Here is a 27,049-nt window from a genome sequence, read left to right on the forward strand (position 1 = left end):
ACATGACAATTTAAGGATGACTTACCTAGTTCATCTCCACCAGAGATACAATTTGAGTCTTAATACATCCACCCTAGAAAATTAAGGAGACATGACTATTCCTCAGCTCCTATCCCCCATAAACCATGATGTCAGACCTTGATAGTTATCTGCCCTTTACTCACAAGGCTTGCGTGAATTAGAGAATGGCTCTAGCCAGATTTCTTCACATTAGTAGATAAATGACAATGAAGGGCAGGAGGGAGACAGGAGACACTTGCACAAAGCAAGCAATACCCAAGTGGATCTGGTTGCTGCAGCCGTGACAGCAGTAAGGGGTAGTTCCAAAAGGATTCTGAAGTGTTACGCACAGATGCCCAGTATAGATAGACTATCTGTTAACTACAAAACCAAGTGACAAGTTGAATTCTTGCTGCTCATTCGGGGTAGAGACCAGAAACCTCTCATTGTGCCTCTTGGCATCATTCCATTTTAATTCTGATGGAAAATGTGAGCACATTAGTGTTAGATTCAATGTAGGTTTCTGTCAAGTAAACTTCTTGGCTGATTTTCTCAATTATTTTCTCAATTATTCGTTTTCACTTGGAAGAAATGTGTTATTCCAGACCATGCCAACACATCATGTGTTACTGATACCTAGTAAGATTAAAAGGAAAAATGAAAACACTTAAAATGGAAGACATACTTGGGGAAAAAAATTACAGAGTAAAGGACCTGGGAATGCCCTCAGCCATTTTCTAAAATTTGTATAGCCTCTTCAGGATTAAGGAGTACATCTATGTCCTATTAATTCTGCAAAATGTTTTAAGGACTAAAATGGCATACAAAATCATCATTCTGTAATTTTTAGTGGATAAAAGTACTTAAGTTTGAAACTTTCCGAGTTCTATTAAGTTGTTAAACAATTCTCCCATTTAATTATAAAAACTACACACTAATACAGCCTTCTGAAATTTATGGGTTAAGCCAGCTTGTTAGCTATTATGGTATTTTTATGCTTTCCTAAATTAAAATTCCTTTACTGGAAAAATAAAGTAGACAGCTCCACTATCTAAAACACTAATCATTCCAAAACTCTGCTCACAGATTTTCCATGAATTTCCATTGCCCATGGGATAAAGTTCAAACTTACTCACCTGGCATCTAAAAAATCAACATAATTTAGTCCAGAGGTTCTCAAACTCTAGCACACATCAGTATCACATGGAAGCTTGCTGAGACAGATTTCTGGACCAATCTCCTGAGGTTTCTGATTCAATAAATCTGGACTGTGACCAAAAAACTTCAAATATCAACAGGTCCCCATGTAATGCTGTTTCAGGGATCACAATTTGAAAAACACTATCTAGACATAATCTAAGTTGTTTTTTTGCATTAATTTCCACTCCATAAATAAACACTTCCTAATTCTTTTATTATTTTAAACTCTACCAAGTAGTGCTTATGTTTATAGGTTCTAGGGTTAAAAGAAATTTGACTTCACCTCTACTCTAAAAGGCAACTGTATATGAAACTTTTTTTGATTGCTGCCACAACTATATCAGCTTATCAAATTATTAACACCAATGTACAAACTTCAAGGCTCCAAGTACATTTTTCTGCCCCAAGAAGGCCACAGCCCTCAGTAGAAGAAGCATAACACAATATACTGGGAGAAAATTGCTTTTTGTTATGACTATGAGGTCTTCTATCAGAGAAGGGCTTGTTAGTGCAGGCAATTTCCCAAACACTCTCCTTCATGACAGGAAAGGCATTTTTTGCTACATTAACAGGGAGAAAAATGATGGGCACCTCTGATTTGGGAGTCTTCCTGGCCTACTGGCATCTTCTTTGCCCCCAAGACAATCTTTTAATCTAAGAAGACAGCACTTCTGATAAAGGCTCATAGGAAAATCAACAGATTTCCACAAGACCCAGACTCAGACGTATGGATCACAGCTGTCCCAGAAAATAGCTTTCTCTTTACAAAGCAAGAAGGGCTGCAGGTGGCCCACTCTGCTAAGTTTTTAACAAAGGAAAAATGATCTGATCTGAACCAGAACTAATGGTAACTGCTACTCATGAAGATTTTTTCTCATAAAAGAACTAATAAAATGACAAAGCTGTCTTCCTAATTTTCTGATTTTAGAGGTAAAATACTGTCATGATTTGAATCAGAAAAAGCAAACACAGTCAACAAAAGAACCCTAGCTCAACTTTTTATTTGTACAGAATATTTTTTAGAACTAAAGTCTAATTATTAGGGAATAAAGAAAATCCCTTTTAATTTTATTGCTGGTTATATGATTTATTATATAAAATTCTACAAATATACAAAAAAATTACATAACTACATTCTCACAACTCATTTTCATAAAACCTTAATATGTTTTATGGTTAAGGAATAAAAGACAACATAATGAAATCAAATGAATACTAGGCCTTTCTCCTCTCTTAATCCCCACTACCCCAAATTTGCTGCTTATCACTCCTATGGATACTTTCAGGAGCTTTAGAGCTCATTACATGAACTATTTCTCATGTAATAAAATTTACCCATTTAACATGGTCAAAGCAATCCAATGTGTTCAAAATCTAAATTTATAGCATTTTTATTATCCCCCAAATAAACATCACACCATTATTCGCTCTCCCGCCTCACCTAGGCAACCAGGACCACTAATTTACTTTCTGTCTATGCAATTTTTCCTTTTCTGAACTTTTCATATAAATGCAATAATACAATATGTGATATTTTCATGTGATATTTTCATATTTTCATGATATTTCCACTTACCATAATACTTTCCAGGTTTGTTCATGCTAAAACATGTGTCAGTACTTCATTTATTTTTGTTTTCAAATAATATTCTAATTATATAGATACATAACATTCTGTTTATCCATTTTTCAGTTGATGGGCATGGGTTGTTTTTCACTTTTTGGCTATTATGAATGATGCTGCTACAAACATTTGTATACAAGTTTTTGGTTGACATTAGGTTCTCATTTTCTTGGCTAGAAAACTAAGTAAAATTTCTGGGTCATACAGTAACTGAATATTTAATATCTTGAGTAACTGACAGTTCCCCAAGGTGGCTACATCATTTTAGACTTCCGGGAGTGTATGAGATTTGCAATTTCCCCACATCTTCATCAACACTTGTTATTATCTGTCTTTAATCATAGCTTTCCTAGTGTGTGAAGTAGTAAATCTCATCATGGTTTTGATTTGAATTTCACTGACAACTAGTGTTTTTTAATACCTTTTCAAGTGTTTATCAGCCTTGTGTATATTTTGTAATGTCTATCCAGATCCTTGAACATTTTTAAATGGGATTACTTATTTTCAAATGGGATTATCATTTAAATCATTTATCCTTTTATTATCGATGTGTAAGAATTCTTTATAATATCTGGACTCAAGCCTGTTGCTTGATATACAATTTGTAAATGTATTCACTCATTTTATATAGTCTTTTTCCGCCTGATTGATGTCTTTTGAAATACAAAGTTTTACTTTCGGTTGATGAAATCCACTTATTTTTTATTGTTGTTTGTGCTATTAGTGTCAAACCAAATACTATTGCTGGGCTTCCCCTGGTGGTGCAGCGGTTGAGCGCTGGGCTGCAAGGCTGCCTGCAACCTCTGCAGTGCCAGTTCATTCCCCAGCCACTAGCGAGGGTCCCATCAAAAAAAAAAAAAATACTATTGCTTAACCTTCTATATAATATGATGGAATCATATAATTATATACAATATATTATAAAGTGTACATTATATATAATTATATAATTTAATTACTGTCTAGATCAATGGACAATATATAACTTAAAGATGGCTTAAGCCAACCAACAGTGGATAACAGTTCCTATTTATCCACATACTTGTCAAAACTCCACAATATCAATTAATTATATTGCCAAACTATTGACTATAACTTGGTAGATCATATTATTTTAATTTGTATCTCTATTTAGCTTCCTTTCCTATCTTCTTTACTTAATAGGAGATAGATTTAGTTTCTGTGTTCTCTGTGAATGACATGTTCGTTTCTTCTTTCACATTTATTTTTATATTTTTTACTCATTTTTGAAGACATTCTTTATATACAATTGCTATTTCTCAGTTACATATCTTTCAACATCCTTTCCAAACACATTAGCAGCTCTTTGCTTTGGGATTTGCTTTATCTATTATTAATTTTTTAATTAATTAATTAATTAATTAATTAATTAATTTATACAAGCACTGGGTACAGTCAGAAGCACGGGAGGGTGAGAGAATTCACCAGAGCCAGAGCAGGGAACAGAACAGGACAGGAAGACTGATGAAATACACTGCTGAGGGGAGCAGCAGGCACGGCAGGAGAGGTCTGCGCCCCATGTGGGACCCTCACTGGAGGATGGGGATTGAACCGGCACTGCAGAGGCTGCAGGCAGCTTCGCAGCCCAGCACTCAACTGCTGCACCACCAGGGGAGGCCCTCTATTATTAATTTTAACATTAAGGCATTCTAAAATATTTTATGCTACTTGTTTTTTGCATCATTTTTGAACTTTAAGTTACATAAATATTCTCTTCTAAGAGATGCTGCACAGTATAATTGCTAATCAGACCATCTTGATTTGAATCTAGATTCCACCATATCATAACTTTGTGATCTGAAACAAATTATATAACATCTTTGAATACCTTTCCTCATTAAAAATGTGGATAATAAAAAGATCTACCATATTTTGTTTTTTGTTTTTTTTAAAAAAAATATTTATTTGTTTTTATACAAGAACCAGGGTAGAGGCCAGATGCGCGGGAGGGTGAAAGGATTCACCAGAGACAGAGCCGAGAACAGAACAGGCAGACTGAAGAAATACACTGCTGAGGGAAGCAGCGTGCGAGACAGGAGAGGTCTGCTTTGCCATGTGGGATTCTCGCCAGCTGGCTGGGATTGAACCGGCAATGCAGAGGCTGCGGACAGCTTCACTGTGCTGCGCTCAACTGCCTGAGCCACCAGGGAGGTTCCATTTTGTGTGGAACTTTAATGAGGTAATAGATGTGGAACGGTTAGAACGATGCTTATATCACCAGTTAGTACCTTTTTTTTCCTAAACATTTTCAATATTTGAATTTCTCAGTTAACTTTCTGATATACTTGGTGCTGATTTCTCTATGTTATGAGATAAAGTTTTCATGTGATATACATTTCTACATTGACTTTCAATGTTTCCTTTGACACATAATGCCCTTATATAAATGACCTATCATTCCCTTTGTCTATCTAACATAGGCCATAACTGCATTATCTTAATTACTATACCTGTGAAATTGTAAGCTGTTCTATCTGGAAAAGCAAATATCCCTTCCTGGTTCTGTACTTAACATATATAAATGCAGGCACTGACAAATTAAAAATAGGAACACTGACATTTGTAACTTTGGATTCCTGAATTATAAATCACAAATAAAATATGTCAGCTATTGTCCATTATATAATTAATATTTAATGCAACTATAACAATGTACTTTTTTTTTTAACCCCCAGACCCTATTGCTTATTTTGCTAGTAATGAGGTAATGATTCATTGAAAGTCACACAAATAATGAACATAGATTCTAGGCTGAAAAGTAAACACAGAACATTTAATGGGAAATTTTTCTTAAGTATCTTGTAATTACAAATAGATTATATGAACATTCTCAACAGGTATTTAAAACTCCTTAAGTAGCAAAGACAAAAATCAAAATAAAGCCATAGAACAAAAGACCAACTAGTTCAGTCTGCAAAACCGTAGTACGGATTCACAGTTACTAAAGAAATACTCAATGGAGAGGTAGATTGGGACAAACATTATAGAAAATTTATCTGCAAGAGACAGTTCATCAATTCTAAAGCAGTCTACAGCAACTGACCCAAACTGTAAAATCCAATGCGTAAATATAAAGAATCCTAGTACAAGTGATACCTTACAATGGAAAGGAACAATAACCTGGTAATTTTAGCATTAAGAAATAAATCTGCAGAGGTGTTAGCACTTACTCTCAAGGTGTAAAGCTGCAGATCGCATTTCCTGTTTGCAGTGAGACCTACTCAGGATATTTTACAAGTAATCTCTTCAGCTTAACATTTGCAGGAAATCTTAGGAAGAGAAAAAAGGGAAGTATGCTCCATTCTTCCATGCAGGATGCTTTTTTTTTTTCCTAGAAAATAATTCTGATGTTCTCCTCAACTTTGTCTTCTCTCCACAGTGGTGAGGCATTACAGCTCAGACAAGCTGCCTGTGTCACATTCTTATGAGTGCTAAATGAAAAGGTTCTAACTGTGGCTGCATATGTTACTTTAAAAAAAAAAAAGATTTATTTTTATTTTTATACAAGAACCGGGGTACAGGTCAGATGTGCGGGAGGGCGAGAGGATTCACCGGAGACAGAGGGGGAACAGAACAGGCACCCTGATGAAATACACTGATGAGGGGAGCAGTGGGCGAGACAGGAGAGGTCTGCTTCGCCATCTGGGATTCTGGCTGGCCGGCCATAATCGAACCTGCGCTACATAGGCTGTGGACAGCTTCACAGTGTGGCACTCAACTACCTGCGCCACCAGGGAGGTCCAACATATTTGTTACTTTTGACAAAATACTATGCAGTCCAATAAATAGGAAATTAAGGCAGAAGCTATCAGTTCTGACCTTTATTTATTTAAAATTCTGACCTTTATACACTAAAATATGTATTCTTGTTGTGGCTGCATGTAATTTTGTAAGTTGTTTCCTAAGTAAGTGTTCATGTGATAAAAGACTTTCATGGTCTAAACAGTCAATCTAAATAGAATTTTTTAAGTCAAATTTAGATGCCATTCCCTAAAGAACTAAAACTAAAACTCTCAAATTCCAAGGTCTGATTCTGGCTCTAAGAAACAATGAGACATTAGATAAATCCCCTGGCAAATATGTGCCTCATTTTCCTCACTTGTAAAAATAAGTAAACCAAATTGAAGTAAGTTTTCTTCTTTTTTCTTTTAAGAATAGGAGTGTAGGTACATGTAGTATAGATTTCTACTGGTTTAGGTTGTATAGATATTTGTTTACATAACGGCACTTTATTTTGTTAAAGGAAACCTTCAGCTCCATCATCCCACACACAAATTACTTTCGTTCTTACTTGAAAGGAAATTCCTTTTCAAGGTTCATAGTACATTAGAGGCAGCTGCATTGCTGAGCTTCCTCCAGAAAGTTTAAAAAGCTACAGATGTACTCCATGCATGAAATGGATCATGGAATGAGACAATGCCAAGCATTTAGCATTTAGATTGCCCCTTTTTCTACCTTCTTTTAATATTACATTTTATGGGGTACTGCCTACATTTAATAAGTGAGGTGTGTGATTGTGTATGCGTGTGTGTGTATGTGTTTACCTTTGGTTATATAAAAATCAAGTCTCTGAGGAAAAGCAGGAGCACTCTAAAGTGACTTATCTTGAGTGCTTATTTCCCAAGTAAGATAAGGTTAAAAGTACATTTCCAGTTAATGACTTTTTAACAATAGATAGTCACCACCTATTAACTTCCAAAGAGGTAATCCTTACATCAACTAGACATTATCTGAGTATGTTTCCATATCACCCTGGAATTCAAAGGTTTTGTCTGGAAAACTCAATTAAGAACTTAGAACCAGCAAAATAAGAATCTAAGGTACCAGAAATAAGAAACTAAGCAAAATAAGAAACTACACTAAGTTACAACAAGCCCTGGCATATAATTTTTCCAAAAGAGGCAAAAAAGAAGGTTATGACTTATTTCCATAGTAGTGCCCCAGCCCTCACAATCATGAAGATAAATAATTTCCATTGGGAATCACATATTGCATATAACTGGGGGTGAGTACTGGATTTTGAGCATCTGAACAATAGTAAGGTGACCTCTGAGGATAGTTCATGGACCCAAACTCTGAAAAGATTTCAGGAGCTTCTCAGTTATCCAATGACTATTTGGAGATATAAATTAATACATCTGAGAAAGTTACAGAAATTTGGGACTCTCATTTTTATTTCACTCTTCAGAAATCTTTCAGTTCAGGGCCTCCCTGGTGGAGCAGAGGCTGAAGACAGCTCTATCAAGCTATTTCCAGCTACTGCAGCATGAGTTTGGTCCCCAGCTGGCCAGGGAGCTACCCACATGACGCAGCAGACCTCTCCTGCCTCGTTGTTCCCCTCAGCAGTGTATTTCAGTAGATCTGCTTGTTCTCCCCACTCTCTCTGTTGACTCCTCTCACCCCCTGCACCTCTGGCTTATACCCAGTTCTTGTATGCATAAATAAATAAATCTTTAAAAAAAAGAAATCTTTCAGTTCATACATACATTTTTCCAGATAAATTAAGATTTACTATTTTCTTCATCATTAGGGACAATACATTACGTTTTATTGTAAAGTTATATTTATTGAAATAATGTTGATTGACATCACAATATATGTCTTAGGGGTACAGTTTACACCCGTACTGATACATGTGATTTCACCACACTCAACATCAAAGCCTCTGCAATCCTCCATTGGACCTTCTCTTCCCCTTTGCTCCCACCCCATCACCTCCCCCTTCTGGTAGCCTTAGGGATAGTCCAATATGCTCTTCCCTCCTGTTTTCATCTCTCTGCCTCTTCCTTCCTCTCTCCTCCTGAATGCTTCACCTCAAATCTACTGCCAGCATTGTTTGCCTTTGTATGTTTGTTCTATAGTCCACATACAAGTGAAACCATCTGGAATTTACCTTCTTTCCTTCTAACTTGTATCACTTAGCATAACCCCTTTCAGCTCTATGTTACAGCAAATGACAATGAGATTATATTTTTGATTGCTGAGTACTATTCCATTTTGTATATATACCACATCTTGATACATTCATCTGTTTTGAGGAATTTAGCTTGTTTCCATATTTTTACTATTTCAATTCATGCCTCAATAAACATAGGAGTTCAGGTTTCCTTTTAAATTAGTGTTTTTTGGTTCTTTGGGAAGATACCTAAGAGTGGAATTATAAGGTCATCTGGCAGATCCATTTTTAGGAAAATCCACACAGTTTTCCATAGGGGTTGTACCAGTCCACTTTCCCACCAACAGTCTTCACACCCTCACCAGGACGTACTGGGTTTTTGCTTTTTTTTTTTTTTTTTTAATGGGACATTCTCACAGGTATGAGGTAATATCTCATTGTGATTTTGATCTACATGCTCCTAATGATAAATGATGATGAACATTTTTCATATCTTTGGCCATGTGCATGTCTTCTTGGAAAGGTAACTGTTTAACTCTTCAACCCATTTTTTTGATCGGGTAGTTTCATTTTTGTTTGAGTTGTGCAAGTTCATAGTAAATCTTTGATATTGTCCCTTTATCAGATGTATGGTGTGCAAGTACTTTCTCCCATTCAGTAGGGTGTCTCTTCATTTTGGTTACTGTCTGGTTCGCTGTACAGAAGCTTTTAAGTTTGATGTAGCCCCAGCTGTTTAAATTCTCTTTGTTTTCCTTGCTGCCAGAGATGAGTCCTCAAAGATGTTTCTGAATTTTATGTCATGGAGTGTTTCTCCTGTTTTCTTTTATATATTTTATGGTTTCAAATCTTACATCCAAGTATTTCATTCACTTTGAGTTGATTTTTGTGAATGGTGCAAAACAGTGGTTTAGTTTCACTCTTTTGCATATGGCAGCCCAGTTTTCTCAACATCATTTACTAAGGAAGTGTTCTTTGTTTCTGTGCATACACTTAAATCCTTTGTCATAGATTAGTTGTCCATAACTGTGTGGTTTTATTTATGGGCTCTCAATTCGGTTCCATTGGTGTGTCTATTTTTGTTCTAGTACATGCCATTTTAATGATTACAGCTTGACAGTATAGTTTGAAATCTTTGTGATACCCCCATGCTTTTCCATTTTTTTAAGATTTATTTACTATTTATACAAGGACTGGGGCACAGGTCAGAAGTGCAGGAGGGTGAGCGAACTCACCAGAGACAGAGTGGGGAGCAGAACAGGCAGACAGATCGAAGACACTGCTGAAGGGAGCAGCGGGTGAGGCGGAGAGGTCTGCTGCACTATGTGGGTTTCTCCCTGGCTGGTGGAAAATCGAACCAGTGCTGCGGAGGCTGTGGACAGCTTCATAGTGTGGCACTCAACTGCTGCACCACCAGGGAGGCCTCCTTTTCCATTTTTGACAAGCGTACATGTTATTTAAAGAGTAGATGTTAAGTAGATTTTTTTTTGTGGTTACATATGAATTTCATTAATATTCATCAAATCTCTTTGAAGAATGTCATTTGTGTAGGATGGCCATTTTGACAATGTAGCTTCTTCCTGTCCTTGAGCAGGGAATATCTTTGCATTTCTTGTATAGTTTCCCTTGTATAGGTCCTTCACCTCTGTTAAATTTACTTTCAAGTATCAAATTATTTTGTTGTTGAGATTGTGAATATAAGAAGGCAACTGATATGATCATATGGCTTTTACTTTTCTGTTTGTTGATATGATGAGCAACAGATGTAGAACCATCCTTGTATTCCTGGTGTAAACCCCACTTGGCCATGATGCATAATCCTTTTAATTGGATTGTTGGATTTGGTTTGCTAAGATTTTATCTGTGTTCATTAGGGAGGTTGGTCTGCAGTTTTCTTTCCATGTGTTGCCCTTGTTGAGTTTTGGTATTAATATAATGTTGGCCTCATAAAATATATTCTGAAGTATTATTTCTCAATTTTTGAAAGAATCTGTGCATAAAAGAATTAGTTCATCATTGAAAGTTTGGTAGAATTTGCTTGAGAAGCCATCTAGTTCAGGAATTTTGTTTTTTGGGGGAAGTTTTATTACTGTTTCAATTTTTTGTGATGGTTTGTTTGGGGTTTCTATTTCTTTCTTATTTGCTCATGAGTGGTTATCATGAATCTAAAGAATCTGTCCTCACCTAGGTTGTCAACTTGTTTACATATAAATATTCACTGTAATCTGATATCCTCTGAATTTTTTGCAGCATGTTGTAATTCTGCCTCTTTATTTTTATTCCTCTTACTTGAATTTTTTCCCTCTTTTTCTTATGAAGCCTAGCTAGCCATTTGTCTATATTGTTTATTTGGTTTCACTGATCGTCTGAGGCAATAATTTGATAGGACAACTTTATTATTAAACAATAATCATGTTAATGTAATCCTTTATGAAAGACAATCTAAAATAGGTATGTGGATAGCTGAAACAAATTCTGATAACTTCTTTTAAATATACATTATTAGTATAATTTCTTTTTTGGTCAGAATGGGGGGGCTTAAAGGTTCTGTCCGTAAACTGAATTTATTAATTTGAATCCAATGTATATGAAATATCTTGGGGTAACTGCAGTTTTCTGGGCTCAGCTCCCAAATATTTGGTTTAGGAGATTTGAGATGGGATATTGGAAACTGCATCTTTAAATAACCTACAGTCCTTTTGATGAAGGGAATATATATTTAACCATGCTGCAGACTCCTTGTGTCTCAAATGGATGAATGCTAATCCTAATTGCTCACTGGCTGATTCTTATTTACAGCATTTGTGGCCAGCTCTGAGCCAGTGCTCCTTAGAACATCTGCATAAAACTTTCAAGTCCCACCAGTCAAGCCAAAAGAGGCAGAAAATCACCAGAACGTGAATTCAAGTCTCTTCTGCCATACTGCACCAAGCTGCCACAAATAAAACACATTGGCCAACTGCTATATTATTGTTGGCAAGCACTGAGATTTGCTCAAAACCTTTACAAATGAATCCCAGCTGCTTAAGCTCAATACCAGATGTCTTCTACAATGTGTGGCTTTGATAGATTAAATTGAGCATAAGAAAGAGATGAAATATATGAAAATCTAATTTGCAAGATGTTTGTCATTAAGCCTGTTTAACAAAAAAAAAAAAAAGACAGAAAATTATATTTTTTACTCTAGCAAGTTAAGTAGATAGGGTCGAGTGACACAATATTCATATATTGTGTACATATATTGTGAATAAACTGGTGTGTAATGGCAAAATACAGGCCAAAGGAAATCTCCAGAAATGCCCATTGAAAGAATGTCAGATGTTTATCAAATCATGTGAATTCCTTTAGGCCCATCCCCAATTTGACTCAGGACACGGAAAATTAAGCAGGAAATGTTTAGTGATTTTCTCTGATTTTAGTAAGGGATAGTAATCCTATGAAAACATACAGATAAGAAACATGCATGTGTGGATATGTATAATATACAGAAGAAAGGGTGGAAGGCAGTTTGTTTAGCAAAACCTCAATTAAATGTCAACTACACTTCTGGTACCATGTTATGATGAAACACTTTTTTGTTGTTTTCTAGGACACTGCAAATTCTCAATAGCATCAATTATGTCAAAGCCTAAGTTCAACTTAAGGACCACTCAAATATTCCTCCAATAAGCTGCTAAACATTCACTCACACTGCTGAGCCAATATATTATGAGTAAATACAGCACATTACTCTTACAACATTAACTTTTTCAGTTTTTCAAAATAGTAACATAAAAATACTTTGCAATGAATTTGAAAACAATGTTCAATTAAGTGTAATAACTCTATAAACAAGATAAACATTCAGTAGAGACTGGTCCCCATAAAAAGGTATGTAATCATTCAAATTATATAGAAGTCAACTGCCATCAAATTTGAAAATAGCATTGTTTTTGTTTTCTTTTAGAGAGATCCAAAAGAAAGGTAAACACTATAGCAAAGACATAGTTTGATGATGAATATTTCTATAAACATAAAAGAAAAAGATAATTTCATGCGGAGTTTGCAAAACAAACCTCGCCTTGGATTTTCTGAAGGTGCATGCCACTGCCCTGGACAGTTTATATTTGCAGGAAAACAAAAGGGGCCAGAAAAAAAATGTTCAGATTCCTTGTTATATTAAATTTCTCACACTTGGTTGAAAGATCATCAGTGCTGTTGCCACATCACAGACATTCCACCACTGATGCAAAGTAATGTAAGTTACTATTTTCTTACATGTAAAATTGTGCAGATAGTAAGATGAAGATAGGGACATTTTTACCACAAGATGCTGTCAGGCAGTAAAAACTGAGCCAGAGTCAGTTTTCTGCATGTACTCATGAGGGTTTTTAACAAGTGCATTAGATAGATATTCTTCTGGACTCCACATAGGATGAAATGCATAGTTTCAGACACTAAAGTTCCCAGAATCTAAACAAATTAAAGATACACACTACTATCCTCAAACTTGAAGTCTGTTTAGGAATCACAATGCAAAATTTATGAGATGTTCTTGTAAGACATAAGGTTTACAACTACTGTTTTCATGCTGGAGTGAAAATTAAATGTAACAATGTGACAGTACTAAAGTCAGTCAAGTCATTACACAATTCCTTTCAATCATTATTTTTGCCCTCACTTGAAATCTTGAATTTTATAGATTATTTTGAAAAGCGAAAAAAAATATTGCATATCCCTTCTTTTACTGATAAATAATTTTACACTCTACAAACTACAGAAGTACATTACTACTCTTTTCAATAGTTGCATTTCCTGAATATCAATGTGCATGTCAAAAATATTAAAGTATTTTCATGGTAATAAATGAGATACTTACTTGGGTATAGGAATCCATTATAAACAAAGGAGTACTGGAAATAATCTACCAATATCAATACTAATAATGTGGTTTTATATGATTTATTAACTACCAAAAGAATGCAGTTGAGATGACATCGAGCAGAGAAATTAGTTAAACCAAAAGGCATAGATTTTCCAGTGTTGAAAGAAAAATGCCAGGGCCTAGAGATAAGGATTTGGTTATTCTGAGTACAGTGTAGTAACAAAATCATCTTCAGATAACTTTGATGCTTCAGATATTTTAATTAGATATTTTTCACCAAAAATCCAGTAAGATAGACAAATAACTATTTAACTATTTTACATGTGGGAAAAAGTATTATAATAAACTCCCAAAAATCCATCTGGACCTAAAATGCAGCATAATAAAGACATTTGATAGACATTTGATAGACACTTAGATTAACTAAGGTAATTTCCCTATAATTAACTATCAATACTATCTTTTATTGAAGATTTGCCCAATGTCCCCATGACATCTCTAAATCAATAAAAATAAGTTTGTAAAACTTAATATGAATTAGTCTGATCATCTATTAATATTAGCAGTCTTCATAAATTTAATATTTAAAGATTAAAATTATATGTGCACTTATAAATACATATACACACAGCTATGTACCTATGACTTACATATATGGCTACCACCATTATTTAAGGAACATAACTTCTCATCAAAAAGGTAAAACCAAGTAATTTGAGTTCGTACTCAATGTGAATGTCTACTCTTCAATCTACTCTGAAGAATTTAAGTTGAGAAGTAGAGTTCAGCCACTCTTCTCCCAGGTAAATTACCACTCAAGATCAAATTTCTTACATCTGTGATGTTCACCACAACTTGCAGTTATGGCTGATTAATAGCCCCAGATTAATTGTTGGAAATGCCACATAATAGCTGTAGTAGAAAACATTTTAAACACAGAACCACGTTTATGAATTTAACAGCTGTTGTCGGTCTAACAGTTCAGATTTTCACTTTATTTTGCCATATGGTAACAAGGATCATTTTTCACTTAAAAATACTACCAAAAAGTGATGTCCTATAGCAAAATTACCATTTCTAATTTTGAAATTACACATTCATAGTAATGTTTGTTAACTTCTAATAACTGGATTCTCTCTTTGCTTTAATTCACTTAAAAATTTCAATAACACAGATTTTTGAAATTGAAATTAGTATCAACCAGGTCAGACATAAATACACAACAGGTAAAAGACTTGGCAAAGGAATTAGGAAATAAAATATGGGTTATATAAAATGGTAAGAGGGTTAGGATAATGGGCTTATTTTTGTTGATTGGATTTGGAGATTTTCTTATATCCAAAAGGAGCTAATTCTTATTTCCTATTTCACATTTTTTTTTGTTCAACACTTTATTTATGTAGAATTATTTATAAACAAAGGACAAAAGTTTGGCTGCCAATTTTGATTTTAACCTGATCCCTATAAAAACCTCTTAACATGGTATTAATGTGTGAGGGTGTAGAAACGTCCACATGTATATTTACAGGAAGATAAATTATAAAACCACCTTTTTAATTGCCAGAACATAACACCATGCATGTACGGAGAGCACATTAATGCCACCAACACTTAGACAACGAACATATGGAGTACTTTAGATTTTTAGGTGGCTCAATCGATTGCCTTTATAATGCACTACTTAATACCTTTCATATAACCTAAGAAGGGAGGTAGTGACCAAAATGATTTAACACAGTTTACACAGTGCACTTTATTTGTTATAAATGCCTGTGATTGGGCCTCTCTTGGTGGTGCAGCGGTTGAGTGCTGGGCTGCGAAGGTGCCCGCAGCCTCTGCAGCGCCGGTTCGATCCCAGGCCGCTGGCGAGGGTCCCACATGGCGCAATAGACCTCCTGCCAGGCCCGCTGCTCCCCTCAGCAGTGTTATTTCGTTAGTCTACCTGTTGTTCTGTTTCCCCTCAGCAGTGTATTTCGTTAGTCTACCTGTTCTGTTTCCCGCGCTGGCTCTGGTGAATTCTCTCACCCTCCCGCAATTCTAACTATACCCAGTACTTGTATAAATAAATAAATAAATCTTAAAAAAAAATAATAATTGCCTGTGATTCTCTAACACGTAGGGAAAACAAAGAAATGGTGTAGGATAAATAACTTAATCCTTAAAATAATATATTTAAAGTACAATGAACAGTGCAGATTTTCACCAATTTCACCAATACAAGGCATGTTTTCAATTTTCAATTTTTTTAAAGATTTATTTATTTATTTATACAAGCACTGGGGTACAGTCAGAAGCGCGGGAGAGTGAGAGAATTCACCAGAGCCAGAGCGGAGAGCAGAACAGGCAGACTGACGAAGTGCACTGCTGAGGGGAGCAGTGGGTGGCAGGAGAGGTCTGCATGCCATGTGGGACCCTCACCTGGCAGCCGGGGATCGAACCCGTGCTGCAGAGGCTGCGGGCAGCTTCGCAACCCAGCGCTCAACCTCTGTGCCACAGGGGAGGCCCTGTTTTTAATTTTATTTTTATTTATTTATTTTTTTAAAGATTCAGTATTGCTACTTTTCTTTTTTTTCTTTTTTTCCTTTTTGTTGTTGATATAGATGTTTATTGCCCAATGTAGAAATCAGAGGGTTTTCCATTATACAAAACTCTTACCTCCTTTACAGTTAAGCCCACCACAAATAGACAACTTGCCTCTCCACAGTAACAACTTTAAAAATGAGATTATAACATGGGCTTTGTCTTGCAACCTGATATTTTAATAGAAAAATATGAAGTGAGCATTTTTATGTTAATAAAGGACATCTACTCCATATTTTAGATGGTCAAAAGTATTGACTTCAATTAGTCTATTTTTTTTTAAGCATTCTGATAATTTTGAGTCTTTTCCAAATTTTTGTTACTGTGATCATGAGGTAAACAACCTTATATATATCACTGTCTGACCCAACATCGCCCTTTGATTGAACAGGTGTTTAAAAATAATCACAACCAGGACACCCATTTAGAAATCTTGACACAGTGCTTTCTTTTTAAAAAAGTTTTACTAAACCAGACTTTGACCAATAGCTGATAATGATCACTATTTATTTATTTATTTACACAATCACTGGGCATAGTCAGAAGCACGGGAAGGTGAGGGAATTCACCAGAGCCAGAGTGGGGAACAGAACAGGCACAGTGATGAAATACACTGCTGAGGGGAGCAGTGGGCGGCAGGAGAGGTCTGCGCACCATATGGGACTCTCGCCAGCAGCCGCGGATCAAACCCACGCTGCAGAGGCTTCGGGCAGCTTCGCAGCCCAGCGCTCAACCGCTGTGCCACCAGGGGAAGCCCCCTGTTTTTAATTTTAGAAGAAGGCAATCCCAGGTTCCAAGATCCCCGGCTTTATAGAAAGTTAAATCTATGACAAAGGAGTCAATAATATACAATGGAGAGAGGTAAGATTTTTTTCAACAAAAGGTATTAGAAAACCTGGACAGCTACATGCAGAAAATGAAACTAGGTAACTCTCACAATATACACAAAAATTAACTCAAAATAGATTAAAGACTTGGCTGTAAGACTGGAAGCTATAAAATACATAGAAAAAAACACAGGCAAAACAATCCGTGATATTGTCTTCAGGAGGTCTTTGAGGACACAACACTAACAAAACATAAGCAAAAATAAATGAATGATATGATATCAAGCAAAACAGCTTTGATACAGTGAAAGAAAGAATAATTAACTAAAAGACACCCTACTAAACCAAAAAAAAAAAAAAATTTGTACATCATGTATCTGATAAGGGGCTTAGAGCCACATCTACAAAGAACTCATAAAACTCATCAGGAAAAGACAAAGAACACAATCAAAAAATAAGCAGAACAGCTAAATAGATATTTCTCCAAAGAAGACGCACAGATGGCTACCAAGCATATGAAAAAATGCTCATAATAACTTATCTTCAGGGAAATGCAAATCAAAAATCACAATGAGAGGGCCTCCCTGGTGGCGCAGGGGTTGAGCACAGGGTTGCGAAGCTGCCCACAGCCTCGCAAGCGCAGGTTCGATCCCCGATCCCCAGTCACTGGGCAAGGGTCCCACATGGCGCGCAGACCTCTCATGCGGCCCGCTGCTCCCCTCAGCAGTGTACTTTGTCAGTCTGTCTGTTCTGCTCTCTGCTCTGGCTCTGGTGAATTCTCTCACCCTCCCAACTTCTGACTGTACCCAGTGCTTGTATAAATAAATAAATAAATCTTTTAAAAAAAATCACAATGAGAAACCACCTCATTTCAGTGAGAATGACTCACAATAAAAAAAATAAACAGACAGACAAAATACCCACAAAAAACAAATGTTTGTAAGAGTATGGAGGAAAGCACCCTGATAGACTTTGGCTGGGAACGCAGGCTAGTCCAGTCCCTATGGAAAACAGCATGGGATTCCTCAAAATATTAAAAATAGATCTACCATATGATCCATCAATTACACTCCTAGGTATCTACCTGAAGTATACAGAATCAGTAATTCAAAGGGATATATGCGCTCTTATGTTCACTGCAGCACTATTTATAATATCCAAGTTGTAGAAACAACCTAAATGCCCATCAACAGAGGAGAGGATGAAGAATATGTGATATGTGAAATACTACTCATCTGTAAAAAAAATATTATCGCTTGTCATTTGCAACACCATAACTGAAGTACAAGACATCAAACTAAGCAAAATAAGTCAGTAGGAGAAAGGCAAATACAGGATGATTTTACTTATATGTGGAATACACAAGCAAAAGAAACCCAAAGAAATGGACAAAACTAGGCCAAAATAAATCCTAGCAATAAGACTACAAAATTGAGGCTACGGAGATGGGGAGATGATGATAGTGGGGACAAGGATGGAAAGGGATCCAATGTCAAGGGTAAATGCTTATGGCTGTTTTGATGGTAACAGACTTCTGAAAAGGTGTGAACCTATTCCCCTAAATCATACATGTGGTATTGTAAAGTAATGTTATCTCAATAAATATGTATTAAAAACCCATTTGTGAGGGCCTCCTCGGTGGTGCAGTGGTTGAGCGCTGGGTTGCATAGCTGCCCACAGCCTCTGCAGCACCGGCTGGATCCCCGGCCGCCAGGCAGGGTCCCACATGGCGCGCAGGCCTCTCCTGCCGCTCGCTACTCCCCTGAGCAGTGCACTTCGTCACTCTGCCTGTTCTACTCTCTGCTCTGACTCTGGTGAATTCTCTCACCCTCCCACATCTCTGACTGTACCCAGTGCTTGTATAAATAAATAAATCAATCTTAAAAAAAAAAAACTCATTTGTGAAGCAATCACAACGTGCCAATAAAAAAAAAAAAATCAAGTACAGGACTCCCCAGTGTGCAGGGGTTTGAGCACAGCTCTGTGAAGCTGTCCGCAGCCTCTGCAGTACAGGTTTGATTCCCGGCTGGCCCAGAGATACCCACACGGCATGGCAGACCTCTTCTGTATCACGCGCTGCTTCCCTCAGCAGTGTTTTCAGTCCATCTGCCTGTTCTGCTCCCTGCCCTGTCTCTGGTGAATCCTCTCACCCTCCTGCACCTCTGGCCTGTACCCCAGCTATTGTATAAATAAAAAAAAAATCTAAAAAAAAAAATCAAGTTCAAAACCTAAACCAAAGTGTACCTTTGTTTCCATTTTACGAACCCTGTATATGCCTCAAGGAAAACATTTAATATTTAGGCAGTTACAAGATGAATCACCTACACCCTGTCCACTCTGTTTCAAGTAAGAAGGGTTCTTTCCACTTCTAATTTTGCAGAATTTTGTGCCATTTACAGTAGAACTGGAATAGTGTTCATATTCCTTCTATATAGAATATTGATGTTTCCATGTATTTCAGTTAATAAACAACTGGAAGCTCCCATTCTCCAAATGTCCCAGTTCATTTCGCATTCACTTTAAATATTAATTTAAGATCTCATAACATTAATCCTGGTTTTTTAATTCACCTTAAGAGTCATGATCACTTCATTTATCTATGTTTCACATTTACCTCTTTCTGTGATCATCATTCTTGCTCAAGCACATGCAGAATGAATGATCTAAAGCCTCACAAGTTGTCAATGAATATTTAATCTTGATTAAAAAGTCAGATTTCTTTAGTTTTCATTAAACTTTCCTGTCTATAGCACATTTTTCTTCATCAGAACAAAATCATATAAAACCTGAGATTTATTTTATAAATGGTTACCGACAAATTCCTTAACAAACAAAGTTTAAAATTCCATGGTGACAAAGGGGGGAATATAAATTGGGATGCAGTATGTCAATCACATCAAGATGACTTTACATATCTAATAAGTGTTAGAGCTAAAAATTTGAATTCAGGCATTTGAGGCCCAGTGTTTATACTTTTAAACACTATGCTATAGAATAAATTAGTAGAAACACACACACACACATACATGCAAAAGACTTGAACAGGAAGTTTAAAAAGTTTTATCCCCTAGGGCCTCCCAGGTGGCGCAGCGGTAGAGCGCTGGGTTGCGAAGCTGCCCACGGCCTCTGCGGCACCAGTTCAATCCCCGGCTGCTCCCCGGCCACCAGAGGAGGGTCCCACATGGCGCGCAGACCTCTCCTGCCGCCCGCTGCTCCCCTCAGCAGTGTGCTTCGGTCCTTCTGCCTGCTCTGCTCCCCGCTCTGGCTCTGGTGAATTCTCTCACCCTCCCGCGCTTCTGACTGTACCCAGTGCATGTATAAACAAAACAAACAAACAAACAAATAAATAAATAAAAACATGCCTCTATTAAAAAAAAAATCTTAAATAAAAAAAATACATTTAAAAAGTTTTATCCCCTAGGTAAAGGCAAGGAATGGCTCTGGGAGTCAACCTACTCATTGGAGAAGCAGATCATTATACAATATTATTTTAGTACACTTATGACACAAGGATTCAATATGTAACATATGTCCTCTTTGTTTTTATTGATGTAACTCAATAAATTCAGATATTCACATGTTTCAAGGAGAATACTACAAGAGAATTAAAATATTACCTTCAGGCAATTTAATCAGGAGATACTAATAGTTGTAATAGCAGAATAAAAATTGCACCTCACATATATCAAATATTGTGCTTCTTGGAACGCTCTTAAGAAACAGTTTCCCTGAGGCCTTTCTACTTTCTTCTAGAAGGTACAAGCTTATAACAATTGCAGAAGACAAAAACAAAGCATGTAAATGTTCTATTGTTCCTTCATATCAATATGAATTTCACTTATCTATATCAAAATTAAAAGCATTTTTTTATGAAGCCAAGACACAAAGTAAAAAATTTAAATAGGGTTGTGGAATGCTTTAAGATAATGGAAATATTACCTTTTAAAAGTCTACCAAAAGTAACATACCAATTGATAACATAAATTTCTGAAGTCAATAGTATTAATAAATTTGTTCTATACAAAGCATTCACAAGTACATAGGGTTGAACTATAAATGCATTTCAATCTCACATACATTTCCTTTATTGCCTGGCTTAATTTTATAAAGTCACTATATTCTTATTTCTATTTCATATCTATTAATTTATCTTTCTTTTAACTTGTGAACAGCTCACCTACTTTTATAATTACTTGTCTGAAAATTTGAAATAGCTTTTAAAATTGCTATTCTTCAATCAACTTTACACAAGAAAAATTCTTCTGGAAAACATGATCACTTTGCAAGCCCTGTTCATAAATGTAGATAAACATCTGTCACAAATTATAATTATTGCTATTATAAAACTTGAGATCTATGTAATGCATTCATGTAAAAGTTATAAACAACTTCAAAGTTAATTAATTTCCCTATAAAAATCTACCATAGTCTAATTAAAACGATCAAAACAAAGTTTATTAGAATTCTTAGTTTCTTAGATTCATCACATATAATCTGTCACAGTATGTTGACAATCAACTATAAACTCAAAGTTTCAAACAGAATTGCACTTAATTCTTAACTGCTAAAGAAAGCAGAAAATTGAATCCTTCAAAATTATTACAATACACTAAGTAGAGAAAGGAGTAAAATTTCAGAGCATCTGAAGGATAGGAGTGGAAATATCTGAAGGATGCTGCCCTGAACTTTCCCTTCAGTGATAAAAACCACACAAGCAGACATTAAGTGAGACCCTGTCAGCACTGTGCCATGGGACACTGGTCTTCTTACCCCTCGTGTGCACAGAAAGAAGAGCCAGCAAGGAAATGTGAAGCTGCCAGTTTACTTCTTGCAGCCAACCCATTGCAGCAGGAGAGCAGTAAAATGGGACTTGCCTATCTAAGCCTCCTGTCTCCTGCTCTCTTCCTTTCACAGGAGCTCCTCTGCTGACACTCCTGTGGGCGCTTCGGGCAAGCCAGCCAGCAAGTCTGAGACAGGACCACAAAAGACAAGCCTGTTGCAAACTGGTTCTGTCACCACAGACACTTCAACCCATCACCTCGTGGGGAGGACAACAAAAGGCGGAGAGGACCCTGAGCCAGTGGGCTCTTAAAAAAGGAGCCTGACCCAGATGCCCACAAAGGGCCAGCACAAGCAGGACCACACCACATCCCACAAATGTCTCTGCGGCGATGAAGGGATCCCAAAGCAGCACACACTGCTGTCATGACATAGCTTATTTCTTTTGTTAAGGTTATTATTATTATTATTATTATTATTATTACTCTCTTTTTTTATGCTTAGAATTATAACTGGGAACTGTTAAGACAGGGAGAAACTTTTTTTTTAATTAAATGATAAGAATATTGCAACAAATCAAAGTGTTGTGTTATGGAGGTTTACATACAACAACATCTAAATAATGAGAAAAATGTCAATGCCTTTGAATCACAAATATCAAAAAGGGTCACATATAAATCCTCTTTAATAAACATCTTTGAAGCACAGATAGGAAATACGATCACAGAGAAAATCATCTTTAATAAACATCTCAAGGTAAAATATTTCTGTTAAACTAGTTGCTACTCAATTCACTTTCAATGACTATGATTTTGTTTCATATTATTCCTGGAAAAAAGGAGTATTGAAAAGCAATCTCATTAGGTAAAGAAAACTGGTTAGTTTTTCAACTTTTTAACTGTAATGTGTCTCAATGTGTACTATGAACATTTTGGTAAAATTTCATTTTCTATGATAGTTTGAATGATATTTCTCACAACAGACGAATTTCTTAAAAGGCTATTTTCTTTAAGTCTAGAAGCTGTCCATGATAAAAGAAGAGCAAAAACGAGTCAAATGTGTGGAAACTACAATGTCACCATAGTTAGATACAAAGAGAAGTGGTTACTAAACCCCATCAGTTTGCAAGATAAATAATTATGAAGAGAGACATATTTCAATAATTATGTCTATCTTTACAATGTGTTTACCTGATTTTTTTTTTGAGGTCACATTGGTTTACAACATTGTATAAGATTTATAGGTATAGGATCATACCCTTCAGGTGTTGGTACCACTAAAGAATTTTTTGTCTTGGAAAAACAATCTCCGTCTTCTTATATTTTGCAGACACCCTTAACTTTACACACACCACCTACCACCACTCAGCTCTACTCTACTAGATGTCATTCAAATCTAATTTGTCACTTAGCATATGCCAGCAATTGCTTTTATGATTTTTAATACTACTACAAATTCAATACCATCAATTCCCACTATCATGACATGAAATTTAACAGAAATATAGTATTCTTTATGATATAGGAAATCTTTAAATAGCCTTATGAAACTATACATTTAAATACAAGAAAATGTAAGCTGGGGATGATGAAGGATATAGTTTTTCAGTGTCATTTATCCAGATCACTTTTAGCTTAGAAAAAAGATGGAGGCAGAATATTATAAGAATGAACAGGAGCAGAGGAAGGTAATGTATGAAAAGAGAAAAATTAAGCAATAGACTCTCTTGTACAAATTTTCTATAGTTGGCTCAGAGCCATATCACAACATGGTTTCACTGCCAATTTGGAACCCAGCCTGGAGTTTTGGGATGTGAAGTGAATGGCTGAAATATGGGACAGCTCCCACGACTTGCATTTCCCCAATATGGGCATACATAAGTGGATCAAAGCACGGAGAGAAAATTCTGCTCTCTTCCTAGAATCTTAATTCAAAACTAAACAATTCACATCAACGACCATTTGTGATATTTTACAATGTGCTGCCAAAGTAAAATGCACTCAAGAAGTTTGTAATACCACAGAAAAAGTAAGCTCTATAATATCTTAACAAGTGCAAAATGTAAGATATTTTAAAATGAAGTGCCCAGAAATAAAGATGGAAAATCAGAGTAAAGGATGGATTAGACTGAGCCAAAAAGTGAAGGATGTTTACAAATGATTTGAACTTAGGTAGCAAAAGAAGAGATTGGAAGGGAAGAAATTTTATGAGCAAGGGTTAAAGGTACAATTAAATATTCCTTTTATGCACTAACATGAGGCAAATGTTACTCGAGAAGACAGCTATTATTAGTAAACAATTACAGAGAAAGCTAGTTATTACAGTGGAACCAGACTGTGCAGGATTCTGAATGCAAGTTAAGGAGTTTAGGCTATGTATTACAGAAGTGAAGACTTTTGAGTAAGTTAGTTGCGGCTAGATTGAAAAAAAAAAAGTTTAGGATTTCAGCATGTAGGATGTGTTTCTGACCTAAACTTCAAACTATGTGAACAGAAGTGAAAATCAGATTAGAACTGAGAGTAGTTTCCGTTTAGTCAAAGTTTATGGTAATACATTTTTTATTTTATTTGCAATATAAAGAAGTACACGTTTCACATACACACACACATTTTACCTTTATCATTTAACATATTTTGGGTGTCAACAATGAAAGAAATGCCCAATAAAATACAAAACTAGATTGGAGATAATCAGGCCCAACTGTTGCCATAAAATTTTTATATTATAGATAGGAAATCTGGCTAGATTATTTGTGCAAATGATTGAGTCTTTCAACTTAATGTAAACACAAAATGAGGCTTCAAAAAATGTGCAAAAAAACATTTTGAAAATGTCTCAGCTTGAAAAATTATACGAGACGAAGGAAGAAAAGGAAAAAGGAGTATCAACCAGATAGTACTACAAGTAGAACAGGGTGTGTCATTATTATGTATAATCTGCAAGACCCTTACTCAGACCCACCCATTCTAGAATTACAGAATCAGCGCCGTCTGGAAGAAGGAGACCATACTATTTGTATAATCTTGGGGAAATTATTTAAATGTTTTCTTCTATAATTTGCTGAGTAACTGACACTAAGTATGTCATCACATGGATTAGACAAGCAAGTGAATATAAACTATTAAACACAGTCCCTAGAACAAGGAAGGGCATCAGAAAATGATCAGTAATTAATGAGATACCATCTCACACCAGTGAGAATGGCACATATTAAAAAAACTAGCAACAACAAATGTTGGTGAGGTTGTGGAGAAAAAGAAACTCTCCTGCACTGCTGGTAGGAGTGCAAACTGGTCCAACCACTTTGGAGAGCTGTGTGGAGGTTTCTTGAACTACTAAACATGGAGCTTCCATATGATCCAGCAATTCCACTCCTAGGTATTTATCCAAATGACACAGAAATAGTAATTCCAAAGGGCACCTGCACGCTTATGTTTATAGCAGCACTATTTACAATAGCTAAGCTATGGAAACAACCCAAATGCCCAAAAATAGATGACTGGATCAAGAAGATGTGGTACATATACACCATGGAATATTACTCAGCAATCAAAACAGATAAACACATGCAGTTTGCAGCAACATGGATGGAGCTGGAAGGGATCATGCTCAGTGAAATAAGTTAGAAAGAAAAAGAAAAATACCGGATGATCGCACTCATAGCAGGAATTTAGAAAACCTAAGTAAGAGACCAGGAAAAAGACTAATCAATACAAAGTAAAAATCAAAATCAACAAGTAACTATAAACCAGAGACACACTACGTGGGGGGGGGGGGGGAAGGACTAGAGTCAAAATAAGGGGGAGGTGCAATTGTATGGGGAATATAACCATAATGAAAATGCATACATTGTGCAAAGATGAAAAAAGATGTAAGAATTCTATAAAATAAAATATTTAAATAAAAAAAGAAAATGATCAGTAATTTACTGACGAATTTTGCTAATCACTCTCATGCCACCCAATATGAAAACCCTCATTAACAACATTGTTAAAACAATCCCATTTGCAAATACACCAAAAAGTTTGAAATACAGAGTAGCAAACTGAACATAAGAGGTGAAGGATATATATGCTGAAAACTATAAAACACTGTTAAAAAAATAAAAGACTAAAAGAAATGTAAAGATATTCTATCCTCATGGACTAGAAGAATAAAATGGCCATGTTTCCTTCCTGACACTAGTCACATATTCAATGTAATACCTATTAAACCAGAGAAGAAGGAAGAGGTTGGTGGCCAAAAATGAGATGGGGCTCAGTGGACTATGGCAGGGAATTATGGGAGCTTTGGTGACTGGTCTGGTGTGGTAACATACATCCAAAGTGGTGTGAACCTGTATCTCTGATGCATATAGTGTTGTAAATGAATGTTTCCAAAAGAAATAAATAATAAAAACCTAAAAGTGCATATTCCCATAAAACTTTTACACAAATATTCATAGTAACATTAATCACCGTCATCAAGAAGTACAGACAACACTAATGCCTATCAACTGATGAATAAAAAAAAAAATGTAGTGTGTGAAATAAAATGAAACATTATCCAGGCATAAAACAACCCTATGACATTTTTTAAGGAAACAGAATAAACAATTCAAATTTTGTTTAGAATCACAAAAGATAACAAACAGCCAAGGCAATCCTGAGAGGAAATAAAAATAATGGGGATAATCACACTCTCTGACTTCAGACTGTGCTACAAAGTAACATTAATCAAAACAGTATGTTACTGGAACAAAAACAGACACAAAATAAATAGAATTGTTAGCCTAGAAACAAACCCACACACATATGAAGAGTTAATCTATAACAATCCTGGGTTATGCAATGGAAAAAGGAAAGGCTTTTCAAAAAATGGTGTTGGAAAACCTGGATAGTCAAATGCAAAAGAGAGGGAAGGAGAAAGGGAAAGAGAGAGGGAAATAGTTCCTTATTTAATTTCATACACAAAATTTTGTTTGAGGGCTTCCCCAGTGGTGCAGCAGGTTGAGTGCTGTGCAATGAAGCTGTCTGCAGCCTCTGCAGCGTGGGTTCGATTCCAGGCCGGCCAGGGAGAATCCAACATGGCGCAGCAGACCTCTCCTACTGTGCCCACTGCTCCCCTCAGCAGTGTCTTTGGTCTGTCTGCCTTTTCTGCTCCCTGCTCTGTCTCTGGTGAATTCTCTCACCCTCCCGTGCCCCTGACTGTACCCCAGTTCTTGTATAAATACATCTTTAAAAAAAAATTTGTTTGAAAAGATTTAAAAGCTTAGACATAAG

At 36.0% G+C, this 27,049-nt stretch overlaps 1 protein-coding gene across 1 annotated transcript in view; it reads right to left on the reverse strand.

Annotated features, from left to right (window-relative positions):
- BMPR1B (bone morphogenetic protein receptor type 1B) overlaps positions 1-21,852 on the reverse strand; it is a gene marked incomplete at both ends in the record, with an annotated part of 143,980 nt that extends 122,128 nt beyond the window's left edge. Inside the window, one exon of the mRNA XM_084233860.1 lies at positions 21,780-21,852. Coding sequence (XP_084089986.1) covers positions 21,780-21,852 — 73 coding nt within the window. The remainder of the gene's footprint in view (positions 1-21,779) is intronic.
- Between the last annotated feature and the right edge of the window lie 5,197 nt (positions 21,853-27,049).

The sequence above is a fragment of the Talpa europaea genome, assembly GCF_964194135.1.
Source record: "Talpa europaea genome assembly, chromosome: 5".
Taxonomy (NCBI): Eukaryota; Metazoa; Chordata; class Mammalia; order Eulipotyphla; family Talpidae; genus Talpa; species Talpa europaea.